This window comes from Toxorhynchites rutilus, chromosome 3 (genome assembly GCF_029784135.1).
Source record: "Toxorhynchites rutilus septentrionalis strain SRP chromosome 3, ASM2978413v1, whole genome shotgun sequence".
Taxonomy (NCBI): Eukaryota; Metazoa; Arthropoda; class Insecta; order Diptera; family Culicidae; genus Toxorhynchites; species Toxorhynchites rutilus.
In genome coordinates this window covers 166,976,433-167,004,256 of record NC_073746.1, presented here as the reverse complement: position 1 = coordinate 167,004,256, position 27,824 = coordinate 166,976,433, and the positions used below count along the sequence as shown (strand labels likewise).

General features: G+C 38.5%; 1 protein-coding gene across 12 annotated transcripts in view; it reads left to right on the top strand.

Annotated features, from left to right (window-relative positions):
• The window catches only part of LOC129779497 (uncharacterized), a 95,538-nt gene extending 74,828 nt beyond the window's left edge, over window positions 1–20,710 (top strand). For all 12 annotated transcript variants that reach the window (XM_055786997.1, XM_055786995.1, XM_055786996.1 and 9 more), the window contains 4 exons: window positions 18,300–18,443; window positions 18,501–18,596; window positions 18,660–18,760; window positions 19,338–20,710. In XM_055786997.1, the coding sequence (XP_055642972.1) occupies window positions 18,300–18,443; window positions 18,501–18,596; window positions 18,660–18,760; window positions 19,338–20,400 (1,404 nt within the window). In that variant the 3' untranslated portion in view covers window positions 20,401–20,710. The remainder of the gene's footprint in view (window positions 1–18,299; window positions 18,444–18,500; window positions 18,597–18,659; window positions 18,761–19,337) is intronic.
• Window positions 20,711–27,824: the final 7,114 nt, after the last annotated feature.

Genomic DNA, 27,824 nt, shown 5'->3' with positions numbered 1-27,824 from the left:
ATCGAACATCATCGAACGGATTCGCTGAAAAGGCTATTTGAATACCAGTTCGAACATAAGCAAAAAAAAAAATGTTTCCAGTGTAAATCTTGCACCGCATAGAGCACAAAGATTATTCATGAATGGACATCGTTGTACCCGGAAACATTTAGAAAAGATTACGAAAAAAACTAGCCATAAAAAGTAAACAACAATAATGTAATCACATAATAAGATAAGAACAAATCGTGTTAATATATTCATTGAAAACTGCTGTCACTAACTGTCGATAAACGGTGCCTTAAAATCTGACGAATAACGAGAAAAGTGCAACATTTTTGTTGCCTCTCTCCGTATACAAACTGCATTGTTTTCCGCAGTCGGGGTTTATGACCTTCGTGAATTGGTGCAATTGTCTGTAAAATCACGATATCTTGCACTCGAAACAAAAGTGAACGCGAAATTCCGACAACCGTTTGTTCGTGCCTTGGCAAAATACAGAGCTGATTATGGAGCTCCCATTATTATATAATTGACAGTAATTTTGTGAGGTGTAACACCCTATGCTAGCCAGATAGACAGATAGCACGCATAACACAATGCCGTGGGAAGCATGCACTTGCTCCGTGGAGGATGGCATTTAAATCGCACGCGCGAAATGCCGACGCAGCGGTTCAGCGCAATTATGAGGGGAGTTCAGTGAACGCATTGTCTGCCCACCAGCGAGATCCACCGTTGAAACCTAAAAGGTACCTAGAAACGGGTGTGCTCCCGTGGCCGAGTGGTTTGCGTCATAACTAACATGCCGGGTGTTCGAGTTCGATTCCCGTTCTGGTCGGGGGAATTTTTCGTCAAAGAAATTTCCTCCGACTTGCACTGTGATCACGCGTATTCTAGAGCTTGCCACTCAGAATGCATTCAAGGCGTGTTATTTGGCATAGAAATCTCAACTAAGTACTAATAAAAAATGACGAAAATAATACTACGTTGAGACGGCGAAGTTCCTCTAGGAACGTTAGTGCCATTGAAGAAGAAGAAGAAGAAGAAGAAACGCTGAAACAATTTCTAATATAAATATAGTCCTTCAACCAAAAAATACATAAAAACGCATTGTCCGCCAAATAAGTGGCGCTGGGCTTAGCACCGAATGTTCTCACGAAATGGTGGCCCAGCCAAAGATCACGCGTTTTTCGGAAGTGTTATTCTATTCTTCTGACGTGTAATAAAATGCTTTTGTTGTTTCCTAAGGTGTGCTCCAATTCTCTCATTCATTATTTTTATTTGGAAATCATGCTGAGGAAAGGGGTGGACTCAAGCGGTTGCGCCATTTCTGCCACTCGTTCTCATATTTTTTCTTCAGTCAAATGCAATCTCACATTGCGCCAGACTCGCTCTGTGGGGCAAGGTAGCTCGCGATAAGATCTTGACTCTTTGATGGCGTGTTACTGGTGCCATGAACACCGCGAACACTTGGCTGGAAACGGCGTAAATTGGAGTAGCATTATATTTTAAGGTGAATGTAATGTTTGTTTTGACTGTATGATTCGTATTCTCGAATGGCGTGTTTTCCGACAGTTAACGAAACAACAAATTAAGAAGAAATATCATAACTGCTAAGTGAAATGTATGTACTAACAATGCTTTCATTAGATCGTTGACACTTCGAGTGGTCCTGGGTTGCAGCACAGTAAAAGTATGAGAATGCACATTGAACACAGCAAATTTGGAGGAATATTTAAAAGAGTCTTTTTTCTAAAATACATTTCATTGCTTGTTGTTTTGATCGATTCTCAGTCACTTTCGATAATCACGACCATGTAGACAGATTTTGCGTCAGTTTTGCCACATAATTTAACAAACGAGGTTATCTTTGATCGTCGAACACATCAGGAAATGCTTCAACCGCTGAGTTATAAACGAAAGATAATGTGGAGGAAGAGAATTGATCAATGCAGATAGGTCCTCTTAAAAAAATACACGATATTTCTACAGGGTTTTCCATTTCGGGCTTCCGAAAGTATACAGCCCTGCGCTGACAACCGTTTGACATAGCTGTCAACCAAAGCGTCATATCGTTAGTTGAATGTCTGCCATTTTACAATATGGATCGTTTTAGCATCGCACAACGTGTTAATTTTGTTAAATTATACTATAAAAATGATGAAAAACCGGCAAATGTTTTTCGAGCATTACGGACGGATTTTGGTTCTCATGGACGGCCTACAGAGCACACAATCGCTAATGTAGTGCGTAAATTCGAACAAACTGGATCCGTAGCGGATATTGTGAAACCTGTGCATCATCGTAATGTGCGTTCGGCCGAAAATATTGCTGCTGTTGCTGCCAGTGTGGAGGATGACCCGAATGTTTCGATTTCACGGCGTGCTCAGCAATTGGGCTTGTCAAACACACCATTGTGGCGAATTTTGCATTTGGACTTGCACCTACATCCATATAAAGTCCAACTGGTACAAAAATTAGAGCGTGGTGACCATGGAATGCGTCGGGCATACGTCGATTGGGTGAACGAAGAACAGCAGCAAAATGCTGAATTTTCGCATCAAATTTTCACACATTTCGAGCTCGGTGGCTATGTGAACACCCAAAATTTCCGTATATGGGGCTCAGAAAATCCACACGTGATTATTGAGAGGCCATTGCATCCGCCAAAAGTCACTGTTTGGTGCGCATTATGGTCTGGTGGAGTCATCGGGCCGTATTTCTATGAAAATGAGGTCGGCGAGACGGTAACTGTGAATGGTGAGCGCTATGGCCGCATGTTAACCGTTTTTTTTTGCCACAAATTGAAGATATGGATACGGATGGTTTCATGAGGTTTTAGCAGGACGGCGCCACGTCACGACCGAACATGGCCATATTGCGAACGAAATTTGAGGGACGCATAATTTCGCGTTTTGGTGATGCCAATTGGCCGTCCAGATCATGCGATTTGAACCCGTTAGACTTTTTTTTGTTAAACATTTGAAAGACAACATTCGTGAAGTTATGACCGAGATACCGCCCCATATGTGCCGAAAAGTCATCGAAAATTACCTGTTCCGGATCAAGGTGTGCGAGGAAGCCCTAGGTGGACATTTGATGTTGTATTTCACACATAATGGCATAAACCAAACTTTAATTTGAAATAAAAGTTTCATCGACATTCGAATTCTAAGTGTGTTTTATTTCAATTTACTTTTGGAATTTAAAGTTGGGAAACCATGTATATCTTCCGGGAGATTTGTGGGTAGCAAGCTAGAACATAATCACTTATTTTATCCATGTATGCTGTAAGCAAGATTATGTTTTTTTCAAATCTTCGGAAGATAAATTCTTCTTCTCCTTGAATGGCGTTAACGTTCCCTGTGCAACTTTTGCTGTCCCAACATATGCATTAACTAGCGTCATATTTATTAATACTTAGTTGAGATTTCTTAAGCCAAATAACACGCCTTGAATGTATTCCGAGCTCTAGAATACGCGTGATCACAGTGCAAGTCGAAGGAAATTCAAACCCGAACACCCGGCATGATAATGTGAGACGTTAACCACTCGGCCACGGATGCATTCAGAATTTAAATAATTTCAATTAATACAATACAAATACATCATAAAAGAGCAACAAGCAGGCGAATTAATATGTCTGACAATAATGAATGGATGAATGAATTGAAAGGAAAGCAACACAATCTATATTTCTCCATCGCTTCTAACTTCATGAAGATTTATTTATTTATTTTATTTATTTATTGTTCACCATCTTCGACAGCGTCGAACAGATTCTTTACTTAAAAATAAGTTGATTTAAACTCCTTATTCTAACACTAAACATATTTTTGGACGAAGAAAAATCGAACTCCTTACAAACATCATTAAACGATCGCAAACACAAATTAAAACAATTGTTAAAACCATAGATCATTCTGTGGAATAGTAACATAAATAATGGAGAATTCCGGAAACGATGAGGAGGAATATTCCATGGAACTTGCTGTAGTAATTCGGGACAATCGACGTTGTCTGTTATGAGATCGAAGATGAATAGTCGCTGTAACTTTCTACGCCAGTCAGAGAGGGTTTCCAAATTGATCAATTTGCAACGGTCAGGATAGCTGGTAAGGTTGACTGGATCATTCCATGGGAGCTGACGCAAGGAAAACCGCCTGAAACTTCTCTGAATCCGCTCTATTGCTAGAATTTGCGTAACATGGAATGGAGACCAAACAGGAGAGGCATATTCCAAAATGCTGCGAACAAGAGCAACACAGCGTCTTGAGGCAATATATATCGGTGAAACCTGAATTTAGGCGTCAATCAAACATCAAAAAGGGCTCTAGAAGATTTGTATGATTTCAACATAAAATCATTAAAAGCATAAATGGGTCGGATAAATGAAAAGGTGAGAAGGAAACAAAATGTAATATCATATTCGAAGAAAAATGATTGTACGATAGCTTTTAAAGTACACACGCGAAGGGAACACGTCAAAAACGGTAGACCAATTTTTGATCGTTCCACCCTTTAAACATGAGCTTGAGCGTTTATTTGTTTCGTTTTGTATATTGCGGCAGGAGGTTTGGTAAAAATCGTTGTCTATTTTTGACGTAGGACTACGTCTTTCATTTCTATATCGGGGTGTAAAACCAAAGTTTCGAGAACGAAAGCGTTACGCTGGAGACCGAGATTTTGAGCGTTAATAGCTCTTAAACAACTGAACGAAATGGTATGATAAACACTTCATTTGAAAGATAAAATGTCTACGCGTCATATACTTGTTACTTTTTCATCCAAAAACTTGTTTCAAGAGTCTTAAAATTGCTTTCAAAACAGGCTATTGAAATCACCAATCGGTATATAAGCGAGCGCCGCTCGTAAACCCACTCAGTTATGATTGAACAGCGATTGGAGCATGTTGTCGTTGTTGTTGTGAAGCTAATTTCGTTTATCATGAAAACGCTGATGAACGGTGTCACCAAGAGTCTGTTTGTGCACCTAAGGCCAAAAGGGAATCCATCAGGAGGAGAGTGATGCCACGGTTCCGCTTGAAACATCGGAGCAGCCGCCACACACACACACACACATACACGCGCGGAATTCTCATCGTTGCTATCATCGTTGCTGAAAAATAATCTGCCAGTTCCCCTGCGAATTGAAAAATACATTCATGCGAAAGAGTTTATTTTAATGTTTTCTATCCATATAACACTGCAACCAAATACATTTGGTTTTGTTAGTTTTCAATCAATCACAATTAACAGGAAAGCTTCTGAATATTTTTTCCCCCATCAGTGGCAATTTTCGTATCCAATATTGGATGCATAACATGAAAAACGGAAAATGTTTCACATCGCGAAAATCAAGTCATTTTCGAGCGATTATTTGCTTTCTACTCATATAATGCTGCGACCAAATACATTTCGTTTTGGATTTTTTCAATCAAGTGCGATCAACGTAAGACCACGTCTTTCGGCAATTTATTAGAGGTGCAATGAATCTTTAGGAATTCCCGCTCTACGCGCACTGGCAAACAATGTTTACTCAACAATTTCTCAAACGAGAAATGGGTGTTGTGAGAAAGGATTAGCGAACGCGAAAACGACAAACGGGAGAAAGATACGTTTGGAGGTTGAAGGAAATTGGCAGAAAACTTCTTCATTCTATCATTCAAATAATGTGATTCATACCACATCGTTTTGCCAGAAAGAGATTACGAGTCCTCACGGTGCGAGAGTAGAGTAAGAAATGAACGAAAGCAAGGGAAGTGTCATTTTATAAAACATAAAAGAATCGAATGTAAACCCCACCCTCTTTATTATATAAGCTTACTGTATACTCACGAATATAATAAGGGTGGGATTTAGATTCTATACTTTAATGGTTTATAAAATGACGCTTCCTTTGCTTTCGTTCATTTCTTACTCTACTCTCGCACCGTGAGGACTCGAGCTCGTTAGTCTTTCGCAGACAGCTCGTTAGTCTTTCGGTGGCAAGGCACCACGAAAGCAGCTCGGATAAGCGCACCAGCCGCAGGAAGCGTGAAGAAGCCACATCGCTATCGACCGGGAACTTCGCATGAAATTCGTCGCTATCAGAAGTCGACCGAATTGCTGATCCGCAAGATACCTTTGCAGCATTTGGTTCGTGGAATTGCTCAGGACTTCAAAACCGACTTGCGCTTCCAAAGTTCCGCGGTTATGACGCTGCAGGAGGCTTATTCGAAGATACCAATTTGTGTGCTATCCATGCAAAACGCGTTACATCATGCCCAAGGACATCCAGCTGGCCCATCGTATCCGAGGAGAGCGTGCTATTTTAGTTCAGCATATAATCAACGGCCCTTTTCAGGGCTCCAAATTTGATGGATTAGAGTACAGAAAAGTTTTTTACAGGCCGAACTGAAAGGAGCATTTAGCGAAAATCGTGGTTTCGATAATAATTCGTTACCGATAGGTGCCATGGATATGGATTTCATAATGAAGAATATGAAATACATGACATGATGTAGTGAATATATCCGAAGAAATCACTTTGATGAAACTGTTTACCGTTTGTCGTTTTTAAGTGTTGGGAAAGGGCATTATTTTTGCTGATTAAATTCCAAGAAAAAATCCATTCCTTCTTTAAGCGTGATTCATTCTGCTTCGGAACAACGGAACAGTGATAATCATTTCATACAAAAGATAAAATGTCCAAGAGTTATATGATTGCTATTTATTGAGTCGGAAAATTGTTTCAATAGCTTAATGATAGCTTCGAAAACAGGTTATAAAATGACGCTTCCTTTGCTTTCGTTCATTTCTTACTCTACTCTCGCACCGTGACGACTCGTTTGTTTGGGACCAAGCAGATAGCAGGTTAGTCTTTCAGTGGTAAGGTACACGAAAGCAGCTCGGATAAGCGCACCAGCCGCAGGATAGGTGAAGAAGCCACATCGCTATCGACCGGGAACTTTGCGTGAAATTCATCTCTATCGGAAGTCGACCGAATTGCTGATCCGCAAGCTACCTTTGCAGCTTTTGGATCGTGGAATTGCTCAGGACTTCAAAACCGACTTGCGCTTCCAAAGTTCCGCGGTTATGACGCTGCAGGAGGCTTATTCGAAGATACAAATTTGTGTGCTATCCACGTAAAACGCGTCACATCATGACATTCAGCTGGCCTGTCGAATCCAAGGAGAGGGTGCTATATTAGCTTAGCATATAATCAACGGCCCTTTTCAGGGCTCCAAATTTGATGGATTAGAGTTCAGACAAGTTTTTTGCAGGCCAAACTGAAACGAGAATTTTCGTTTGGATGCCATACAGCATCGAGAAAATTCCGGAAAGATCTAATCGTTGCTGAAAAATAATCTGCCAGTTCCCTGGGAATTGAAGAATACATCCATGCGAAAGAGTTTATTTTAATGTTTTCTAATTATATGGCGAACACAGCGACCAAATACATTTGATTTCGTAATTTTTCAATCAAGTGTAATTAGCTGGAAAGCTTCTGAAGATTATTCTTTCCCATCAGTAGGATATTTTCGTATCCAATAATGGATGCATAACATGAAAAACGGAAAATGTTTCGTATCGCCAAAATTATATAATTTTCAATCGATTATTGCTCAGTCGCCGAAATTTTCATACTCAGAGAGTTCATTCTCCTCTAGTTTGCCTTCCAAATTGCCATCGTAAACCACACCTTCTCTCGATTCAATCACGCACGAAAAGCATACTGAAATGATATTCTGGTGGTGAAACCCATTCATTTTTCGTGAGGCGTCGTGTACAAATTACGTAACGCGATAAGGGGGGAGGGGTTAGATGTTGCGTTACTTTCTGTTTATTAGAGATAGGAAATTGCGTTACGAAAGGGGGGGGAGGTTCAAAATCCGGATTTTTGCGTTACGTAATTTGTGCACGACGCCTGAGGACATCGACAAGACAACATCGTTACTGAACGAGCTGAACGGCGAGGGATCGAGGTATTCATTACCTGGCTTGACCTGACCTGAAATGCAATCAGTTTGTTTTAACTGTGAGGGAGCGCAGAAAAGCCGATCGATCAGTAGGAGAAGAGAAGGTGACCAAGAGAGTATCAGCATCGAAATACGGTTCCTCGGGAAGACATAGAAGCAGCCGCCACACACACACATACACGCGCGCAACTCTTTTCGTTTGCTGGTTATCGAGAGGAAACCTGGAAAGAAATGATCGTTGCTGAAAAATAATCTGCCAGTTCCCCTTGGAATTGAAAATTACATTCAAGCGAGTTTATTTTAATGTTTTCTATCCATATAATACTGCGACCACATACATTTGGTTTTGTGATTTGTCAATCAAGTGCAGTTAACAGGAAAGCTTCTGAAGATTATTCTTCAGAACAAGGTTTTTTGTATCCAATATTGGATGCATAAAACCTTGAGTCTTCAAAGTAACACTCTCGTTTTTGAAGTCACCCAAATATTTATTTATTCATTCATTAAGGATGGATTTAGATTCAACTTTAAACAAATGATCTCTAAATCAACGATAGTCCTACGTCACCCTTGCGGTTATACCATAGATATAACCCACTTCCTGTTTTTAAAAGAAATTTTCCGTTCTTTCTCATTCGAGTGAATATTACATTAGGGTTTGTGTTACATTTGGCTACATGGTGTTTTCAGTTTCACCCAAACTCCTTTTTGTGCAGACCGTATCCCAAGGGGTGTCAGGTAGACGAACATTCCGGATATTGTCTCGGTGTGCGGGATTTATCTTTTTCACTTTAGAATCAGCAGTACAAATAACGTTTACTTTTATCGTCTTCTTGCTGACCCGGTGAACTTCGTTCCGCCCAAAATGAATGTTTTAATATAATTTCGACGTAGGATTACGTCTTTCGGGAACATATTGGGGTACAAATTGAAAATCGAAAATCGAGCACATCGTGAAAATTGTCCAATTTCAAACGTTTATTACTCAGTCATTTCATGATGGATTGATGAAATTTTTGCGTCAATCGATTTCGGCACTCCATAACAATCTTTATATAGAAGAAAATAATATATGTCATGAAACTAACTATCGAACAATTGAAAAATCTCAACCCCTATCCTAACGGAAAAACCCATTTTTGATTGGTCGAAAATGACGAAACATGCGGCGGGTCCCTAACAGAGACATCAAAATCAAGCTGCCTGGGGGAAATCGGCATTGAAATACATGAAAGTAGGGGAGCTTTTGTTCCTACTGAAATGTGTTCCCTAACAGAGACATCAAAACCAAGCTTCCTGTGGGAAATCGACATTGCAAATACATGAAAGTAGTGGGAGCTTTCGCTCTCACCGAAATGTGTTCCCTAACAGAGATATCAAAACCAAGCTGCCTGGGGAAAATCGGCATTGCAAATACAAGAAAGTAGGGGGTGCTTTTGTTCCTACCGAAATGTATTCCCTAACAAAGACATCAAAATCAAACTGCATTGCGGAATTCGACATTGCGAATACATGAAAGTAGGAGGAGTTTTGTTCCCACCGAAATGTATCCCCTAACAGAGACAGCTGCCTGGGGAAATCGACATTGCGAATACATGAAAGTAGGAGGACCTTTTGCTCGTACCGAGATGTGTTCCTTAACAGAGACATCGAAACCAAGGTGCCCAGGGAAATTCGGCATTGCAATGTATGTAAGTCGGGGGCCTTTTTATATTGCAAATAAGATGAGTGATACGATTAATTCTAGCAAATAAAAGTTAAATTTGGAACTTTCATGTTGGTTGCTTAGTAAAATTTCATATCAATGACCGATCTTATATTGTGAAAAATTTAGCACAAGTGTAAGTGTAAAATTGTATATGGTAGCAGTTGTGTTAAAAATTACTTGATATATGAAACGATTTATTTTAATTTTCATAAATAAAAACCAAGGTGTGTTCCCGCTCGAGGGTGCATCCGTGGCCGACTGGTTAGCATCTCACATTATCATGCCGGGTGCTCGGGCTCGATTCCCGTTCTGGCCGGAGGATTTTTCGTCAAAGAAATTTCCTTCGACTTGCACTGTGGTCACGCGTATTCTAGAGCTTGCCCTCGGAATACATTCAAGGCGTGTTATTTGGCTTAAGAAATCTCAACTAAGTATTAATAAATGACGCTAGTCAATGCATACGTTGAGACGGCAAAAGTTCCACAGGGAACGTTAACGCCATTCAAGAAGAAGTGTTCCCGCTCGAGAACGGGTAGTTTGGTTTAAGCTGTCTGTTTTGTTGTGCTTATTTTCACCCAGGGAAAGTTTATACGGCGAGAAAAATTGGAAAAGTGAAGAAATATTAGGAAAAGTGATTTCCCACATGCTCTGCATATTCGGTATTGATTATTATCTTATATTACATTGGTGGTTTTTTTTTTCTTTATTTCATCCATACATAACGCAGGAGGTATCTCGTCTAGGATCACAGAGGGCGGTTTTCATCATATCTCGTTCCACTTCGGTATCTTTTATCTGATACGCACCATCCAACGACTGTTTACCATCTTTCTGTCATCATCACTCGGTAAACACCGGTGGAGTGAACAAACATTATTCAACAACCAAACAAAACGGCCCTTTTCAGGGCCACCAAATCATTATCAAAGAGTTTAACGATGTAATTCTTCAAACATATCCAACATCAATATATAACCTAACGAAATCCTACGTCAACTATGCGGTCGTGTCTCGGGCACAACCCTCCTGTGACTTTTTTTTCGAACATTCTCACTTAGCGAACGTTCGTGGATTCAATCGCAGAACTCGCCATTAATTGATCAAGTAATTTTCCTATTACTACTACCAAAACTCGTTATTATAATATAAATTTCAGACACAATTTTCTCTCAAGATTCTTGATTCACTTGCAAATAACATGTTTCTCCGTTACCTGGAATACATTCGAATACAACAAAATAAAGACGACTCAAATCGGACCATTCCTTTATTTTTTTATCTTCGTTTTCTTTGTAGAACGAAATATTCTGGTGAAAAAAAAGGGGGGGGGGAGGTGGTAGTGAGTGGAAATGGATGAATCATTGCGTGAGTGAGGGAATAAGTGACTTAGCGAATGAGGGACCTTTTCCTAGAGAATTCAAATTGCTATCCGATTTCATCGCTCGAGGTGAAGAGAACGTCAAATCAGTATTAATGTCTCCAGCTACAAAACAGTATTTGCATAATTTAGATATATTAAGCTTCAGAGCATCCGTTTCTGGGAGGGATGGAAACACTACCAAGAAGAAATTCATTATTATTCAATTGAACATCAAGAAACAGAAACTCGGTGATCTCAGAGACGAACCAGCCTACGGCTGAAAGTCTCTTAAATAAAGACAAAAACAAAGAAACTCGGTGAAATTCACATTTTCAACTACATCAGAGAAATCAGAATAAGATAAATTTTGCAAATCAAACATTGTTTGTAGTAAATACAGAGCCGCCGTCTGGGCTGTAAATTCTGTCATTCCTGATGATGTAAAAACCTTCAATAGCAATCACGTCATCGGACACACTCAGAGAGCCATGTTTAGGAAGTACAAACTATACCCAGTTTACTGTCAAGTAGGATCATTTCACTAATTTCACTCAAATTGCGAGCACACCATTTTTTATTTGCCACATAAAGTTAAGCACAATTCATAACTACTTGTGGTATACATTCGAACCTCGTATTTGCGGGAACATTCTCTACATTAGGTAACACCAAACATCACTGAATAACGGCGAAGCAATACAACCCATGAGTGGAAATCGTGATGCTGATTTTAATGCTGATTTGAGCTAAACATTGAATGAGGCTTCACATGCACAATATAAAAATTTAGTTCAACATAATCAGTTAATAGTTTTATCAATGTATGTGGTTTGATTCATTATGCAGCGAGAAGAAAAAAGTTCACACAACAATAGCAACAACAGCATGCATCATAAAGGCAAAAACAATCCAAGTCAAAACGGTGACAGCATAACGTTTGGAGGAAATGATTGAAGGGAGAAATGAGGAATGGGGTCAAGGAAAAACTTTGGAGGAATATACAAAACCTTATTGGATATAGCTAAATTTCATTCGACTTTTATGAGTGTAATAATCAAAGATTATTATGATCGGATAAATGGAACGTCAATGCAGGAAATAGGAAAAAAATAAGCAAAGGCTAATTTCCACATCAGTTGATCCATGGAATTTATTTCTTTTGCAGCAGCATCCACACTAGACTTCTCCAGAACTGTATCATCCGTTGTAGTAACATGGAACAGCTTCCCTGCTTTCTTAAGTTTGGCTGTAAGCGTCTTGAGTTTACGTGCCTCCATTGACATGTTTTCGTTGATAAAAATTCTTATATTGACTGAAAATCCCATGAGAGGTTGCGATAAGACACATAACGATTGTAAAAGTCGTCACGGGCAAACTTCAAATGAAACTGGAATGATATCGGAGGTGTAGAACCAACAACGATGGGATGTTTAGCTAATCTTTCAGCATATACTACATGGGCTGAAACGTGCCGGGATTTTTAATGAAAACAATCGTTTTCTGGACAAAGCTGTATTTGTTTCTCAACATAGTTTCATTCGAGGGCAAAACACGGGTTTCCAACATTTCGATTCCCATTTCTGTTGTACGAAACGTCTAAGTCTTCGGAATATGCCTCAGTTTCTGCGATGACTTCCCCATTCGATGTGAATCTTTTTCCCTGGAGCCACCCCTTGAGGTTTGGGAACATATGGTAGTCACTGGGGGTCAAGTCTGGAGAACATGGTGGGTGAGCAACCAATCGTGATTGGTCCAACTTGGCCATCGCTTTTAAGGACTTATGCGACGCACAGTGGTCTCTGAGAAAATTTAAGCAGTTTAAAACTCTGGTTTTTGAGCTAAAAATTAAATTTTTGGTAGACTGGGGTTATCTGATACACTGAGTTCATTTTTCAACTCTGTTTCATACAAAAACCAAAAAAGGGGAGAGGCAATGGGGCAAAGTTCAAAATTTATATTCGTAATTTTTTTTCAGGCCTCCCTCCTAGAGATGAACCATTTTCTCTACTCGGTGCCGCAGTCCCTAAATAACATAAAAAATATTGTAACCTTTAAAATATTTTTAAAGCACCATTTATAATAAGTAAATACTACAATTACCAGTTTCTGAAGGAATTACAAATTCTAACAACAGCCATGCAACTTTTTTATTTGAAAATCTGTCCACCATATTGTTGGCAGAACCCCATTTCTCTACTAATTTACTAACAAATCTCCCAATTTTCTTTCGTAGAAGCGCTTGCAAAGTTGACGAAATGTTGGTTGAATTTGTTTTTCCTATAACGAAGTCGTATAAAGAATTCCTCACGGGAGTTCAGGCTGTTATATTCTGCCCAGTTGTTCTTAAATGATCGAACAAATTCTTATTACATAACTGGGAGGCCATATCCACAAAAAAATATTCACATTATTAAGGAAAGGGCACAACTTCAAATAACAGAACCAGAACCAACCGAATTTTGAAACTGACAACAAAGGCAAATTCTCCGTTAAGAATGCTTCAAGAAACATAATGAGACAAAAAAAAAATCGTTCAAAAACCAAAACACATGTTAGAAAAACACACGCGAAATAGTGGCGCCGGCGAGGATGCGAAACTGGTATCTTATCGCGTCGTCAGGGCAATGGTGCGCGCGCGGAATGGGGTGAAACACGTGATCCTAGATGCCTTGAACATCATAGAATATAGGATATACTATAGGATTTTTTTTTTCGTGCAACTTCATTTTTTTTGGTTTTGGCCGGCTAAATTTTCTCAGGGACCACTGCGCGACGGTGCGTTGTCGTGATGGTACACAATTTATTTTTTCGCCACATGGGGCCGTTTTTTCTTTGTTTCGTCGTTCAGTTTGTTCAACAACGCTGCATAATACTCTCCGGTAATTGTTTTTCCCTTCTGCAGGTAATCGATGAGAGTTATGCCATGCGCATCCCGAGAAACGGATGCTAAAACTTTCCCGGCCGACCATTGGTTTTTTTAGCAGCTTTGGCCGGTTTTCGTGCCTTGTCAGTCACTCTGCAGACGGCCTATTGGATTCAGAGGCAATGGATCCACGTTCCATCCATTGTCACGAAACGTCGAAAGGTGTCCACGCGATTACGCTTCAACAAAGCCAAACCGGCTGTTGTATTATCAACGCGCCGCTGGTTTCGATCGGCGGTCAACAAACGCGGCACCCACCGCGCGGATAGCTTTTTCATGTCCAAAATGTTGTGTAAAATGAATTCCATTTGTTCTTTTGAAATGCATACGGCCTCAGCTAACTCGCGTAACTTCACTTTACGATCAATATATTTGTTCTACGGTTTCTGGGTTCGTAGCCTCTTATGGCCTTCCAGAGCGAGGTGCATCTGCGGTGCTTGTACGGATTATTTTAAATTCACTAAACCACCGATAAACTGTTGTTCTCGAAGGAGCAGAAGTGAAATAACATTCCATCAACCACTGCATTGATTGTTCAAGAGATTTTCCCATCAATAAATGTTTGATCAAAATACGATATTCCTCCTTTTCCATTTTGTATACGAATGCTCAGGTAGTGACACTTAAACAACTATTACTACTACTTAAACTATTACTACTACTTAAACTATTACTACTACTTAAACGAAATGTCATGAAACTTCAAACATAAGCTAGTAACAGATGAACCTCTCGGAATGAATCTAGTTCATTTTTTAGTGGCGCCATCTTTTGAAAAATCCCGGGACTTTTCAGCCCAAGTAGTATGAGCGGAACATTTCCCACGTCATATCCGAGGTTATTCGCAATCTTCACGAAATAAATCTGGAAATCTTCCGAAGATTGGAAAGGCATACCAGAAAAACGCGAATCATTCCTTCTTCACGAAAACTAACCGACCAAATCAGGTAGTCGTCTTATCTCAGATCAGGACTCTGCATAGTCATAGTCAACTGACTATCTGACTGACAATATCCGTATTCAGTTAATAATGACTTTTGGCTTCTTCAAGCAGTTTCTCCGCCAAAACGACAAAACAGTCAGTCGGGCGTTTAGTCGCTATCTCCCTCTACCGACTCGACTATATCATTTCATTCTTCCCAGTCAAATTGTCCTCATTGCATTTTGAAGTGACTTCCCCCAAAACGAATTCGTTTCTCTCTTTCTCTGGTTTGTGGTTTGACATACGCTACAGGTGAGCTAGATTTAAAATTACCCACACGTATAAAATGGCGTGTAGTGTGTGTGCGCTATTTTGCACGCTATTTACTAATACTAACGCTAGCACCTTTATATCATACTTGATAAATGTCTAAGTTTGTTGGTTTGAATTCACGATGGGTAGACAATAAACCGTCCATTTCTGGGGTAACTTATTTTTAGCATCAGAAATCATGTTGTCGTTCCTCTTTATATGGACGTAAAATAAGATTGCGTACGCGGGTATAAAATTAGTGTCAAGGGGAAATGGAAGTGTGGATTGAAGTCAGTTGAATGAAGAGGCAGATTTGTATTCATTAGTCGCGTCAGTTAAAATAACCACTGACTGGCCTAGTTCACATTTTCTCCATCCTGTTCCAAAGCTTGTCCAATGATTCTACAGGACCATCTGCTTTTTCGTCCATAGTTACTGGTAGCAGTGTTTTTTTTTTGTTCATGGTTTGCACTGTCCACGTGAGTGATATTTTGTAGTTTCCAGAACGCGTAAACATTTGTGAATCGTAAATTGAGAGACGATTATGCGAACGACTCCAAGTCAACACAATATAGTGAACGAAGCAATCAAATTTTGAGAGAACCAAAATCAATTAGATGATGATATCGATCTCAATAGTTGCAATCATCAAAAAAATCGTGTCACTTGTTGAGAAAAACTCCGTCAAACTAGTATAAAACGCGAGGAAAATTTATGAACCGAGAATTTTAATGTAGAACTAGCGTTTCAACTTCAGTCAATAGTAACATTCAATAATTCCTTCAGTAACCCTGTCCGATTCCACGATGTTTAACGTAAAAATGGTTGTTAACATACAAAAATTCGAAGTTTCGGAAATTCATAAAAATTGTATGTTCCACAAAGTTTGTCGAAAATAGTTTTACCATCTGGACTCATGTTTTAAATTTTCTACATTTTTTTTATATGAAAACTTTTTAAAATAATTGAAAAATACATATTTTAGATATTGCAAATTAAAGTTTTTTTTTGTAAATAAAAATAAAGTACTAATTTTTTTCTCAGTGTATATTTTTTTCACATTTCAAAATCAATACTCTATAACTCTTTCTAAGATACTATTTTTGGGCGATTTGATTTGGAATTGCTAAGATAGAAAAATAGTAAATTGTTAACACGTTGAGTGCTACGCGGATTTAGAGCGACTTTCCCATCAAGATTTCTGAAAAAAAAATTAATTTTTATCTTTATTATCATATTTTATACTGTCAGTCATCGGTGACTGACACGACTTGAACGGAAAGCTCGGTGTCAGTCACCGATGACTGACATGGCACTCAACGTGTTTATAAAAATCATTAAAGTTTTCTGTAAAAAAAATCAATTTTTACCTTTTTTATAATATTTTCTACTGTCAGTCACCGGTGACTGACACGGCCTGAACGGAAAGCTCGGTGTCAGTCACCGATGACTGACATGGCATTCAACGTGTTAAAAGTTTTTTTTTGTTAATAAACCAGCATAGATAATCTGGAAAGCATTTACTTGCTGGTTTTGAGAGGGTGGGCTTATAGTTTCATTGTTGAATGCTCCGTCAGGTCCTGATTTAATAAATTATTGATTTTATTTATCTCATCGCCAGACAAAATATACCAAACATCATTGAAGCCAATGTTTGATAATCTGGAAAGCATTTGCTTGCTGGTTTTGAGAGGGTGGGCTTATAGTTTCATTGTTGAATGCTCCGTCAGGTCCTGATTTAATAAATTATTGATTTTATTTATTATACCAAACATCGTTGAAGCCAATATTCTTACCCTTTCCACGACTCTAGTCCACATTTTTGATGATGAATGAATTCGCATTGTGCAGCACATTGAATCCATTAGACAATATTGTCTTTTTAATACCATTTTCGAACCTTTGAATGATGCCCAATTTATTTTTAGCGTTGAAGATTTTCGTGTATTTCAACTCATTTTGGGCAGTGAATGTTTTCGAAGTGAAACAAACGATACTTTAAGTTATTGCCTAAATTTGATATCAAAAGCTTTATCCATATAGCAAACTATACATTAATTTTTAAATTTATTGCAAATTTAATGCAATTTTTTTCTTTTGCTCTAGGACGGAATTTTTGTACATTTCTTCGATTAATTTGTTTCTATGAACTTTCCCTAATTTTTATGGTTTCAATTTCTGTTTTTGTTAGTATCCGAAATTTTTAATCAGTTGGGCGTGAACAGATATTCACAGTTGATTATACCTTATAATACACAACATAGGCTAATTACGTTCGTAGGCACTGACATTGACATACACCCACACTATGAGTGGAGTGGAATGTGAAATTGTCGCAATAGAGAATGTTAATGTTTAAGTAAATAGAAGCGATAATGGTTATAGGGAAAGGTCGTTATAGAGAAATGTCTCAATAAAGAAAATAATTTCTATGCGATTTTAAAGCGGCTTTCGGACATGGCGTTATAGAGAGATATGTCGCTATAAAGATTGTCATTATAGAGAGCTGTGACTGTATGTGCAAGCTCAAGAGCTTAAAGTACTGTTCGTTTCACTTTAAAATGTTAATTTCTTCTTCTCTGTGGACCCCTGGGTATAATCACTGAGTTTAGCTTACTAATTCAAGCTTCGTCGAAAATTTCCATCATCTATATTCCAAAGCAATTAAGCTTTTTGCATTACGTACAATACTTGGGACAAACCAAATTCGTTTCCTGCTCACTGCTCAGATGAATGGAAGCTTGCCGAAAATAAAATCGACTTCCCTTCCATTGCCAAACTTCGATTTGATGACACCATAACCGCGAAAGTACAATAGAGGAGAAACAACTTCTTTCAACACTTACCTAACTCTTACCATTACAAAAAAGATCTCTTCCAAATTATTAAATAACCCGAATATTTATCTCGATTCCAGTTACGATAATTAGTTCAAGTAGGCGTTAACGAAAACAAATTAACGAATGCCTTCGCTCACGCCTACGCACAAAAATTATCTTTCACCAAATTTCATTGCTGTTTTCATTTTGGGATCGGAGAGACAACAAAAAGAAAGGGGATTTTTATATTGATTGATGCTGCGTTATTTTTGCTCGAATGGCATTCTCTCATGTATATATTTTTTTTCCTCTACAGATCACGTACCTAATAGCATTTTCCTGCGAAGTTTCGTGGGTCCTGGAGGCAAAAGGAAATCTGCCTATACCGTCCTATTTGCTGTGTGCGGAATACTTCATCCTTTTCGTGTCCTCCGCCATTCTAATCCATGGGCTGTCAACGGTGAGTTTCATTGTGGTGTTGTTCCAGAGTGACCCTTTACTCGGCTTTTATTTGCAGGGCATATCGTGGGGTTTACTCAGTTGGTCGATTATCATTGGGGCGCTCTCGGTGCCGGAATTGGCGCTAGTTATGTATATGACTATCCAGTACTGGGTAAGTGAGACAGGGTGTCGAATTTGTGCGGCGGTGGTAATATTATCTTTGTTTCCATTTTAGGGCCTCCAGTCGGCGCATGGACTAACGGAATTAGTAGGATATTTAGTACGTTTAATAGTCAATTGTTTGGCACTGCTTTGCGTCATTCCGACTGCCTTAAGGTGAGGAATGTTGCTGATTGAAAACGTGCGGTTTTTCGCGCATGCATATAAAACAGTCACCGAACAGGGTCCGATCGGTTTTGATCTGTTGTATAATTGTGAATCAATCCATTTTCCGGCATAACTGGCAATACAAATTGGGATATCCGGAATTTTATGGCGGAACAGAGAATGCCCATCAGTATATTTTGCATCGGTTGAATAATGTTACGATTTTGTTACCAAACCGAAAACCATGTTGAGATATATGAGCAAACAAAAAGAGGCAAGATTGGGCAAAATTTTGGCCTCCATACAGTATTATTAGAAGTGCTACTGTGTGTTTGGTGACTGGACAACCTTGCCCTTTATTTTCTATTTCCGATAGCGAACGTGCAATTAAGGTTATAGAATTTGAGAAAAATAACAAACATTATGCATGCATCTTTTAATCTTGACACATTTAAAAACACACATTATTGATACACCTAGGGCTTCTTTTTACATCTAATAAGTGTTCATCAACAGTAGACACTCTAGCAACTGTTATAAGTTATCCACAAGTTTCGAAATAACTCTTGTATTTGTTTGTTTACAGATGGCGCCAGGAGAAGAAAGTCCTATCACAGCTCGAATCCCTTGCATCGAGGCTTCAGTTGACAACACCGACGCCTTCCACTCCGTTTGACGCCGCCAATGGAATGAGCTCGTTGCGAGCCAGCAAACGAAGCCATGCAAGCCGACGTCCTTCCACTGGCTTCGACAATCCGGGTTATGTTCCACACGAAACCAATACGTTGGATATCGTCCAGCAGTACACGGCCTACAACAACTTGTACGGATCGCAGAGTGAGTTCAACGCGAGTATATTCGGACTGAATCCTTCGCAGTACATCGGACCACCTCCGCCACCGATGGCGGCAAAGTGTAAGAAAACCCAATCTCTGTTGGATCTACGATTTATTTTCCCTCCTAAGTTTCTCACCATGAACGAGAAGAAAGATGCCAAAGAAAAGGGAAATGACGAGACGGATAGTGTGCTGAACAACAATCTGAAAAATAGGATACACAACAAGTTGAACGAAGGGATCAGCAAAGCTAGTAAGGACAGCAATAGCATCATTGAGATGAATACTGATCCTACGTCTGCGAGCAACGATCCAATTTACCACACGATCGAATCAACGAAACCCAACAAAATTCTCGGTCGAAATTGTGTATCGTTGGAGAATTTGGGTAACATAACCCTCTCGGAGTCACCACTGCCATACAAAAAGAATGAATACGCCCAGTATCGATACGGCAACAATTTGCTCAAAAACTTCACTCTAAACCCGTGGAACGTAATTGCGTACAATCCGGCATACAGCGCGTATCCTCCTTCATATTTCCCCTACCACCCACATCCGTATGTTTATCAGATGCATCATAATCATTTCCCCCATGGCGGGGGTGGGGGATACTTCGGTTCACCGCATCATCACCCTCCGCCACCTTCGCATCATCATCCAGGAGGGGGACATGGGGCAGCCTACAATACCAACCATTCGACCATTAGTTATAGTTACAACAATGGCTATGTGAATAGCGCGAATAACAGTCGTCAATCGCTCGGCAACGAATCGGATGACTTTCGGAAGTACCGCGATGTGGCGCTGTGAGTTTTTGAACCATGGCGTTCAGGCCGGGAGCGAATGTGCATGAGAAAACATTGATAGTATTGATGAACCAGTTACTTTTACGAAGAAGTATTTATTAATCCCGTTGCGATTAGATGGAGATGTTCGGGTGAAACGCAGCGTTGACATAGGAGCGGGAAATTTTTGTTATATCTTTGGTAGCGATTATTATACACTCAAGGATATATCCCAATCCGTCACAAATGGAACACCTCATTCGAATTATATTGTCACAGTTACCTTCGTTAGACCTAAGAACACTCGAAAATGATCGAACAAAGAGAAACAAAAACCAACAACGAAATATAGTATATTTAATGAAAGTGTCTTTATTTTTTATAGAGAAAACTGTATGTAACAACATTATATTAGATGCATTTGTTTATTCTGTTTATTTCCTCCCTTTCACTATTCATCCGACTGATATTTCGGATTTATATTTAATTGTAATTTTGATTAAATTTTTACACCACTTGTAACTCGTATAACACATATGCTGGAATTGAGTGGTCAATAGTAATTGCACTATTTGTATCGTCAGCTGGTACCGTTTTGTCTCATATTCCGAACAGTCTCAAATTCCGAACACTTCATTTTTAAATATGAACTAGCTGACCCGGCAAACTTCGTCTCGCCAAAAATTAGTTTTTTGTTATCTATACCTTCAAAAATTCACGTTTTGTTACTACGAGCAAGTTCATGGGCCCAATCGCAGAACTGTTCATTGACTGATCTTCTATTCGTCTCCGTTGAATTTACTTTTTACTATAAAATTCCTAGTATTTCTAACAAAACTCATCATTATTATATCAGATTATTTCCAGACACAATTCTCGTTCGAGATTTTTCAACCACTTGCAAACAACATGTTTCTCCGTTACATTGAATAAATGATTAATACAGAAAATATGATAGAATAAAGACAGCCCTAAATCGGACAATTTCTTCCTCGAGTTCTGCACTTATCAACACATCTGGCGATCCTTTTTTTGTATAGATAGAAGAAGATATAGGAGTGCGTTTCATCATATTAAAATCCATTTCCAGTTTCGAACAAAGATCAATTTCGCTAGCGCAAACATCAAATGAATTAACAGCACTTGTCACTATGTAATTGTAGAACATATGGGAATTTAATTTTCCGAATTTTCCCTTTTTCCATCAGAGTTTTCCGAAAATTTTCAATATTTATTGCATCCTTCAACCTCCACATGCCAAATTTGGTTTCGTTTGCTTGATTAATTCTCGAGTAATTCAGAAATTTGTGTTTCATTTGTATGGTAGCCCCCCCTTAGAGAGGGGGGTGGAGAGTCTAACTACCATAGAAACATTTATTGCATCCTAAAATCTCAATATGTCTAATTTGGTTCCATTTGCTTGATTAGTTCTCGAGTTATGCAGAAATTTGTGTTTCATTTGTATGACAGCGACCCCCCCCTCCCCCGCACCCCCCTTACAGAAGGGGGTGGAGAGTTCAACCACCATGGAAACATTTATTGCACCCTAAAACCTCAATATGCCCAATTTGATTTCATTTGCTTGAATAATTCTCGAATAATGCAGAAATTTGTGTTTCATTTGTATGACAGCCCCCCCTTAGAGAGGCGGGAGGGGTGCCAAACTATCACGAAAACCTTCCCCGGGCCCAAAAACCCCTACATACCAATTTTCATGTTGATCGGTTCAGTAGTTTCCGAGTCCATAAGAATCAGACAGACAGACAGACAGACAGAAATCCATTTATATGTATATATATATATATATATATATATATATATATATATATATATATATATATATATATATATATATATATATATATATATATATATATATATATATATATATATATATATATATATATATATATATATATATATATATATATATATATATATATATATATATATATATATATATATAAATTATGCCGTGACTTAACTCGCGGTTTAAAAAAAAACTTTTATTTAATTTCTAATTACCCTTTTTATTCGTTTATAACACTTTACATTCGGTTCATAAACCTTTATGCCCGTATTCAACTCGGCTACGCTCAAGACTAAATTCTATAATCGTATTACAAGGCTTAAATAGACTACATCTGCTGATCTCATTATTTCCGTCGGTGGTTCGAACCTGATCGAACCTTTGTTCGCGTCGTTCGATTGATTTCCGCGGCGTCGGCAAATGTTGGTTTACACGCGCGGTGTAACTTTGACGCCTCTGTCTGTTGCTATGGGTCTCGGCTGGGCTTTTGCTGACGTCTTGACTTCTGGGACGCCTTGGTCGGTCGGTTGTGGTGTAACGCCTCCCCCCTTAGATTCTCGTCCGTCCTCGGACGATCTTTCGAAAAGGACGAGACTCGGTAATGGTCCAAATTCTCCTTTTCCAATGGTTTGTTTAAGTTCCGTGGTGGTTCCAACATGGCTTCGAATTTCCAGAGTTGCTCTTTCCTTCGCTTTGAATCTTCTGTCGATGATATAAATGGTAAAAGAACAGATAATGATTAGCATGAGGAGGACTCCTCCTCCGATGGTTGTTGTCCTTTTTGAACGATGCAGGTCTAACTTTATGTCCTGCAGACTGTTAAGGTTTTCCAATTTGAGGTGGTTGATTTCATTATTCTCCTCTGTATAGTTTAATTGTATCAACTTATTTCCGTATATTGGGAGAAGGTATTCTTCACTATTTCCAAAAGTTACTTGGTTATTGAAGGTGATGTTCATCACTTTGATTGTACAGTTGTTTGTTTCGATGATTGTCGGGGTGTTGATCAGTCTGGAATTGTTGCATGAATCAGAGATCAATACATTTTTGTTTGTGTCAACAAGTATGACTCCTTTCTTAATTTCTTCGACACGGATGGGTTGTCTGACGGGTTTTATGATACATTTTGGTGTTTGGTGATTCAGAAGGTTATAGATGCAATCATCTTCGAGAAGGGTTGTAGCTTCGCAAATGTCGCAAAGTTCGCTTTGTCTGTAAATGATGTCTCCATGCTTTGCCACCAGTTTTACGTCTGTGCTGATTCGTGTACTGTTTATGTTGAGCGTCTGAATGTTGATCAGGTCGAACTCGTTGTCCCCGAGGATGGGTATTTTCACCAGTATTATAATTTCACCTTGGCTTACAATAACGCTTCCTGAGCTGTACTGGAATATTTGATCTAAATAGTCTAGCTTTAGCTTTTGAGCATTGAGTCTGTTGAAAATGTACTTCTTCTCTTCAAATGAAAATAAATTTCTGTTTAAAATGTTGAGTTTAGCAAACTCGATTTGTTCTTCAATATTTCCGAGAATCTGAATTATAGAGTCAAGGTTTACAATCATGTTGATATATTCCAAATCTGCTCTGGTTACCAAAGAATTGTTCCTCTGTTCCACAATCTGTTTATTGATCTTTTTGAGTACGTCTGTTATGTTATTAATTTTGTTTTGTATTTTATCGTTAATGATTATTTGTCTTGATATAGATTTCGATAGTAAATTTTCCTGTTTCTCTAAAGTTCCCAAACTATGGTTTATAATTTCTAAATCGTCATTATCAGGGTTTCCTGCTATTAATTTTATTGCTGTTCCTAATGCGTTTACTAATGCTCTTTTACTTCTGTGGGAATACAAGCTCATCAATTTACCTTTTGAGTTTTGTATTTTGAAATCTAAAGTACTTCTTAAGTGGTCTATAACTTTAATATTTCCTGCGATTTTTTCAATGTAATTGATATTATGTTCGATAGAGTGGATATTAATCTTTTGGATAATTCTCTCGAATCCTATCCTAATCCTGACTTGTTTTAATTTTATGGCAATTATACCATTGTTGTGAGATAGATCTTTAAGTTTTGTGCAATTTATTATGACGATGCATGAAAATCTGCAACGAGAGTTAAATAATTGATTTATCGGTTATTTCTTTATTCTATTTTTGTGGATTTTAATATTATTGACGTCTTCAAATGTTAGTTCGTTGTTGTGTTTAATCGTTGTTATTTTAAACGGATCTTTGTCCTTTGTTAAACGTTGAGAGTTTTTTATGTATTTAATTTCGCCTGGTTGAAGATCTTCAGGTTTTTCGTTATTCATATTTTGTTGTTCGTATTTATCTTTTCGTCTATTTAGTTCGATTTTAACTGCAGATTGCAGGTTTTTAGATTTTTCAGATATTTCTTCCATATTCGTAGATCCAGAGTTATTAAAAATCAAATTTCGCGGTTGGGTTTTTATTACTGAGTGGAAACTATTATTGTAAATGTCGATGGCGATATTTACTTGCTCGTTTAATGTTAAATCTTTAAATTTTGCTTTGTTTGTGCGGAAGGTTTCAATTAAAGTGGAGTGGAAACGTTCCACGATACCATTTGAATTGGATCCACTTGCGAGGTGTATCTCTATATTGAGATCATTTAGGAATCCCATAAAGTCTATGGACCTGAAAGATGGCTCTTGGTCACTCACTATAGTTTGAGGTCTTCCAAAATTTCGAATGTGTTCGGTTATTGCGGTTTTGATATCAACTATTGTTCTTGTGCTTAATGGAATCGCGTTTGCAAATTTTGAAAATGAATCAACTATGGTGAGCCACTTTTGACCTTTTAGGAAGAAAATGTCAATGTGGACTCTGTCGAAAGGTTTCTGTCCAAATGTGCTTTTTCTAATTAGTTTGGGTGGATTTCTGTCATATTTGGCTTTTTTGCAAATATCACAGGAATCGACATAAATTTTGACCTTTCGATCGAGTTGCGGGAAAAAGTGTGTTTGTAGAATCTGGTTCCGGTTTTCTTTGATTCCTCTGTGTCCGTATTGGTGAATTCTTCTTATGATCTCGTCTTGCTCGACTTCCATTCTGATGTCCTCCAACATGGTCTCTGAAATAAATACTTTGTAAATAATATTTGAGGAAAAATGTTTTTTATACGTCTCCTGCACTAGTTGTGCTAATGAGATAGGTACTTTTATACAACTCAAACCCTTCGGATTCAGGGTCCGTTTCAACGTTTCAACTATGTCTTCTTCGGTGTATGTTCTTTTTACTATTGTGTGTCTGTGATATTTTGGAAAAATTTGTTCGTAGGCTGCAAGTTCTACATTTCCTATTTTGAATATGACTTGTGTCCGAAAAACGTTGATAGGTCTCTCAGTATACCGAATAAAGTAGTCATCACTCGTATCCGCTGAGTGTACTGTCGTTCCGTCACTTTCGTCGTCTGAAGGTTCGTTTCCTCGCTCAGAAGGTTCAACATTTAGGGAAAGCGATGATTGCGAGTGTGCGTTCAGGTGTTTTTCTATGTTTACGCGCGACAGCGCGTCGGCGACAACGTTTTGTTTTCCCGGTTTGTAGATTAGTTCGTAATCGAATTCCTCTAAAGCCAGCTTTCCTCTAATTATTCTGTGGTTAGCGTTCGTGAAAGAAAATGTTAGTGGTTGGTGGTCGGTGAACATTTTAAACTTTCTACCATAGAGGTATGGTCTGAAATGTTTCACTGCCCATACTATCGCGAGAAACTCCTTTTCGGTAGTGGAATATCGTTCTTCCGTTTTATTCAAAGTACGTGAGGCGTATGCGATGGGTCGGTCGTTACCTGCTGGCCCTTGTGACAACACTGCACCAATAGCGTGGTCACTCGCATCCGTTGTTAGTGAAAATTCTTTGCTAAAATCAGGGTAAATTAATACCGGGTCGATCGTCAGAAGTTGCTTACACTTTTCGAAGCATGTTACTACTTCTGGTGTAATTTCGAATTCAATATCCTTTCGGAGAAGTGCTGTTAACGGCTTTACAATTTTTGCGAAATCCTTAATAAATCGCCTGTAGTAGCCAAGCATTCCTAGGAATTGTCTCACTTCTTTTTCGCTTTTAGGTATTGGCCATTGCCTTATTGCATCAATTTTGTCGCTGTTTGGTCGTACTCCCTCTTCAGAGACTGTATGACCTAAAAATTGCGTTTCTTTCCTAAAGAACTCGCATTTGTCCAGCTGAATTTTTAGTCTTGCTTCTTTCAATTTTGCGAAGACTTGCGACAAATTTTTCAAGTGCTCTTGAAGCGAGCTGGAGAAGATGATGATATCGTCCATATAGACGAAACAACATACTCCTACTAAATCTCTCAGAATGCAATCCATGACTCTTTGAAAAGTCGCTGGGGCATTCTTCAAGCCAAATGGCATACGAGTAAACTCATATTTGCCACCGTTTACGGAAAAAGCAGTTTTTTCTGTATCTTCCTCCGCTAATTGAATTTGGTGGAAGTCAGAAACTAAATCGATTGTTGAAAAATATTTCGCCTTTCCTAATTTATCCAGAATATCCGTAATTTCTGGTATAGGGTATTTGTCATTAATTGTTTTCTCGTTTAGTTTTCGGTAATCGATCACTAAACGGAATTTTTTTCGTCCAGATGCATCGGACTTTTTAGGAACCACCCACACAGGTGACGTGTAAGGCGAGATTGACTCTTTTATGATTCCGTCTTTCAGCATCTTTTTAACTTGCTCCTGCACCTCGCTTTCGTACACGTAGGGGTACTTATACGATTTGGAGTGTATCGGAATACTGTCCACGGTGCGTATTTTATGTTTAATTTTATGGGTGAATGATAACTTATCACTTTCCACATATAAAACGTCGTTGTATTTCCTGATCAATTTCCTGAGGGTATATTTCTCCTCCTCATTCATATGATCGTCTCTTATGGTGTAATTTTCAGAGTCAACCTTTTTCGGTAGCTCTGTCAGCTCGAATGGGTCAACCTCTGTATCCAAGTCATTGCAAAGCTTGATCTCGTTCGAATTGATTTCCATCGATTTTTTTGTATAATTTTGCACTGCTACAAAGGCTGTGTTATTAGCACTTCTGTAGAGGCCTGGCAAGATAGAAAATTTTCCGTGAGGCTTTTCTTCCTCTATAAGAAAATCTCCATTTTTCTTGGTTTTCAATTTTATGAACTGATATTCTTGTTCATTTAAATTGATTTTATGTTTCTCGGGAAATCTCTTTTTCATTGCGAAAGTTTTTCTCCCGATCCTCAATGTATTTTTACTGACGTCGATTTTAGCATTTAAATTTCTCAATGACTCGTATCCGATGAGTCCATCGAAAAATTTATGAAATTTGAAAATGAAAAATTTCAGTTTTTTATTTATAAGAAATGGGTCGAAGGAAGCGGATTTATCGATTGTAAAGGTTCCCTTAATGTTGGTTACTTTTGAAATCGGTTCTGTTTTGCAGTTTTCTATGTTTACATGCTCGGGTGATATGTAATTTTTGTTCGCTCCTGTGTCGATCAAAAATTTCATCTCGCCTTTGGATGTTGCAATGGTGATGTAGGGAATAAAGTTATTATCGTTCATTATTTTTCTTTTTGTAGCGCCTCGGCCACGTGAAAATTTAGTTCATCGTTGACGAAATAA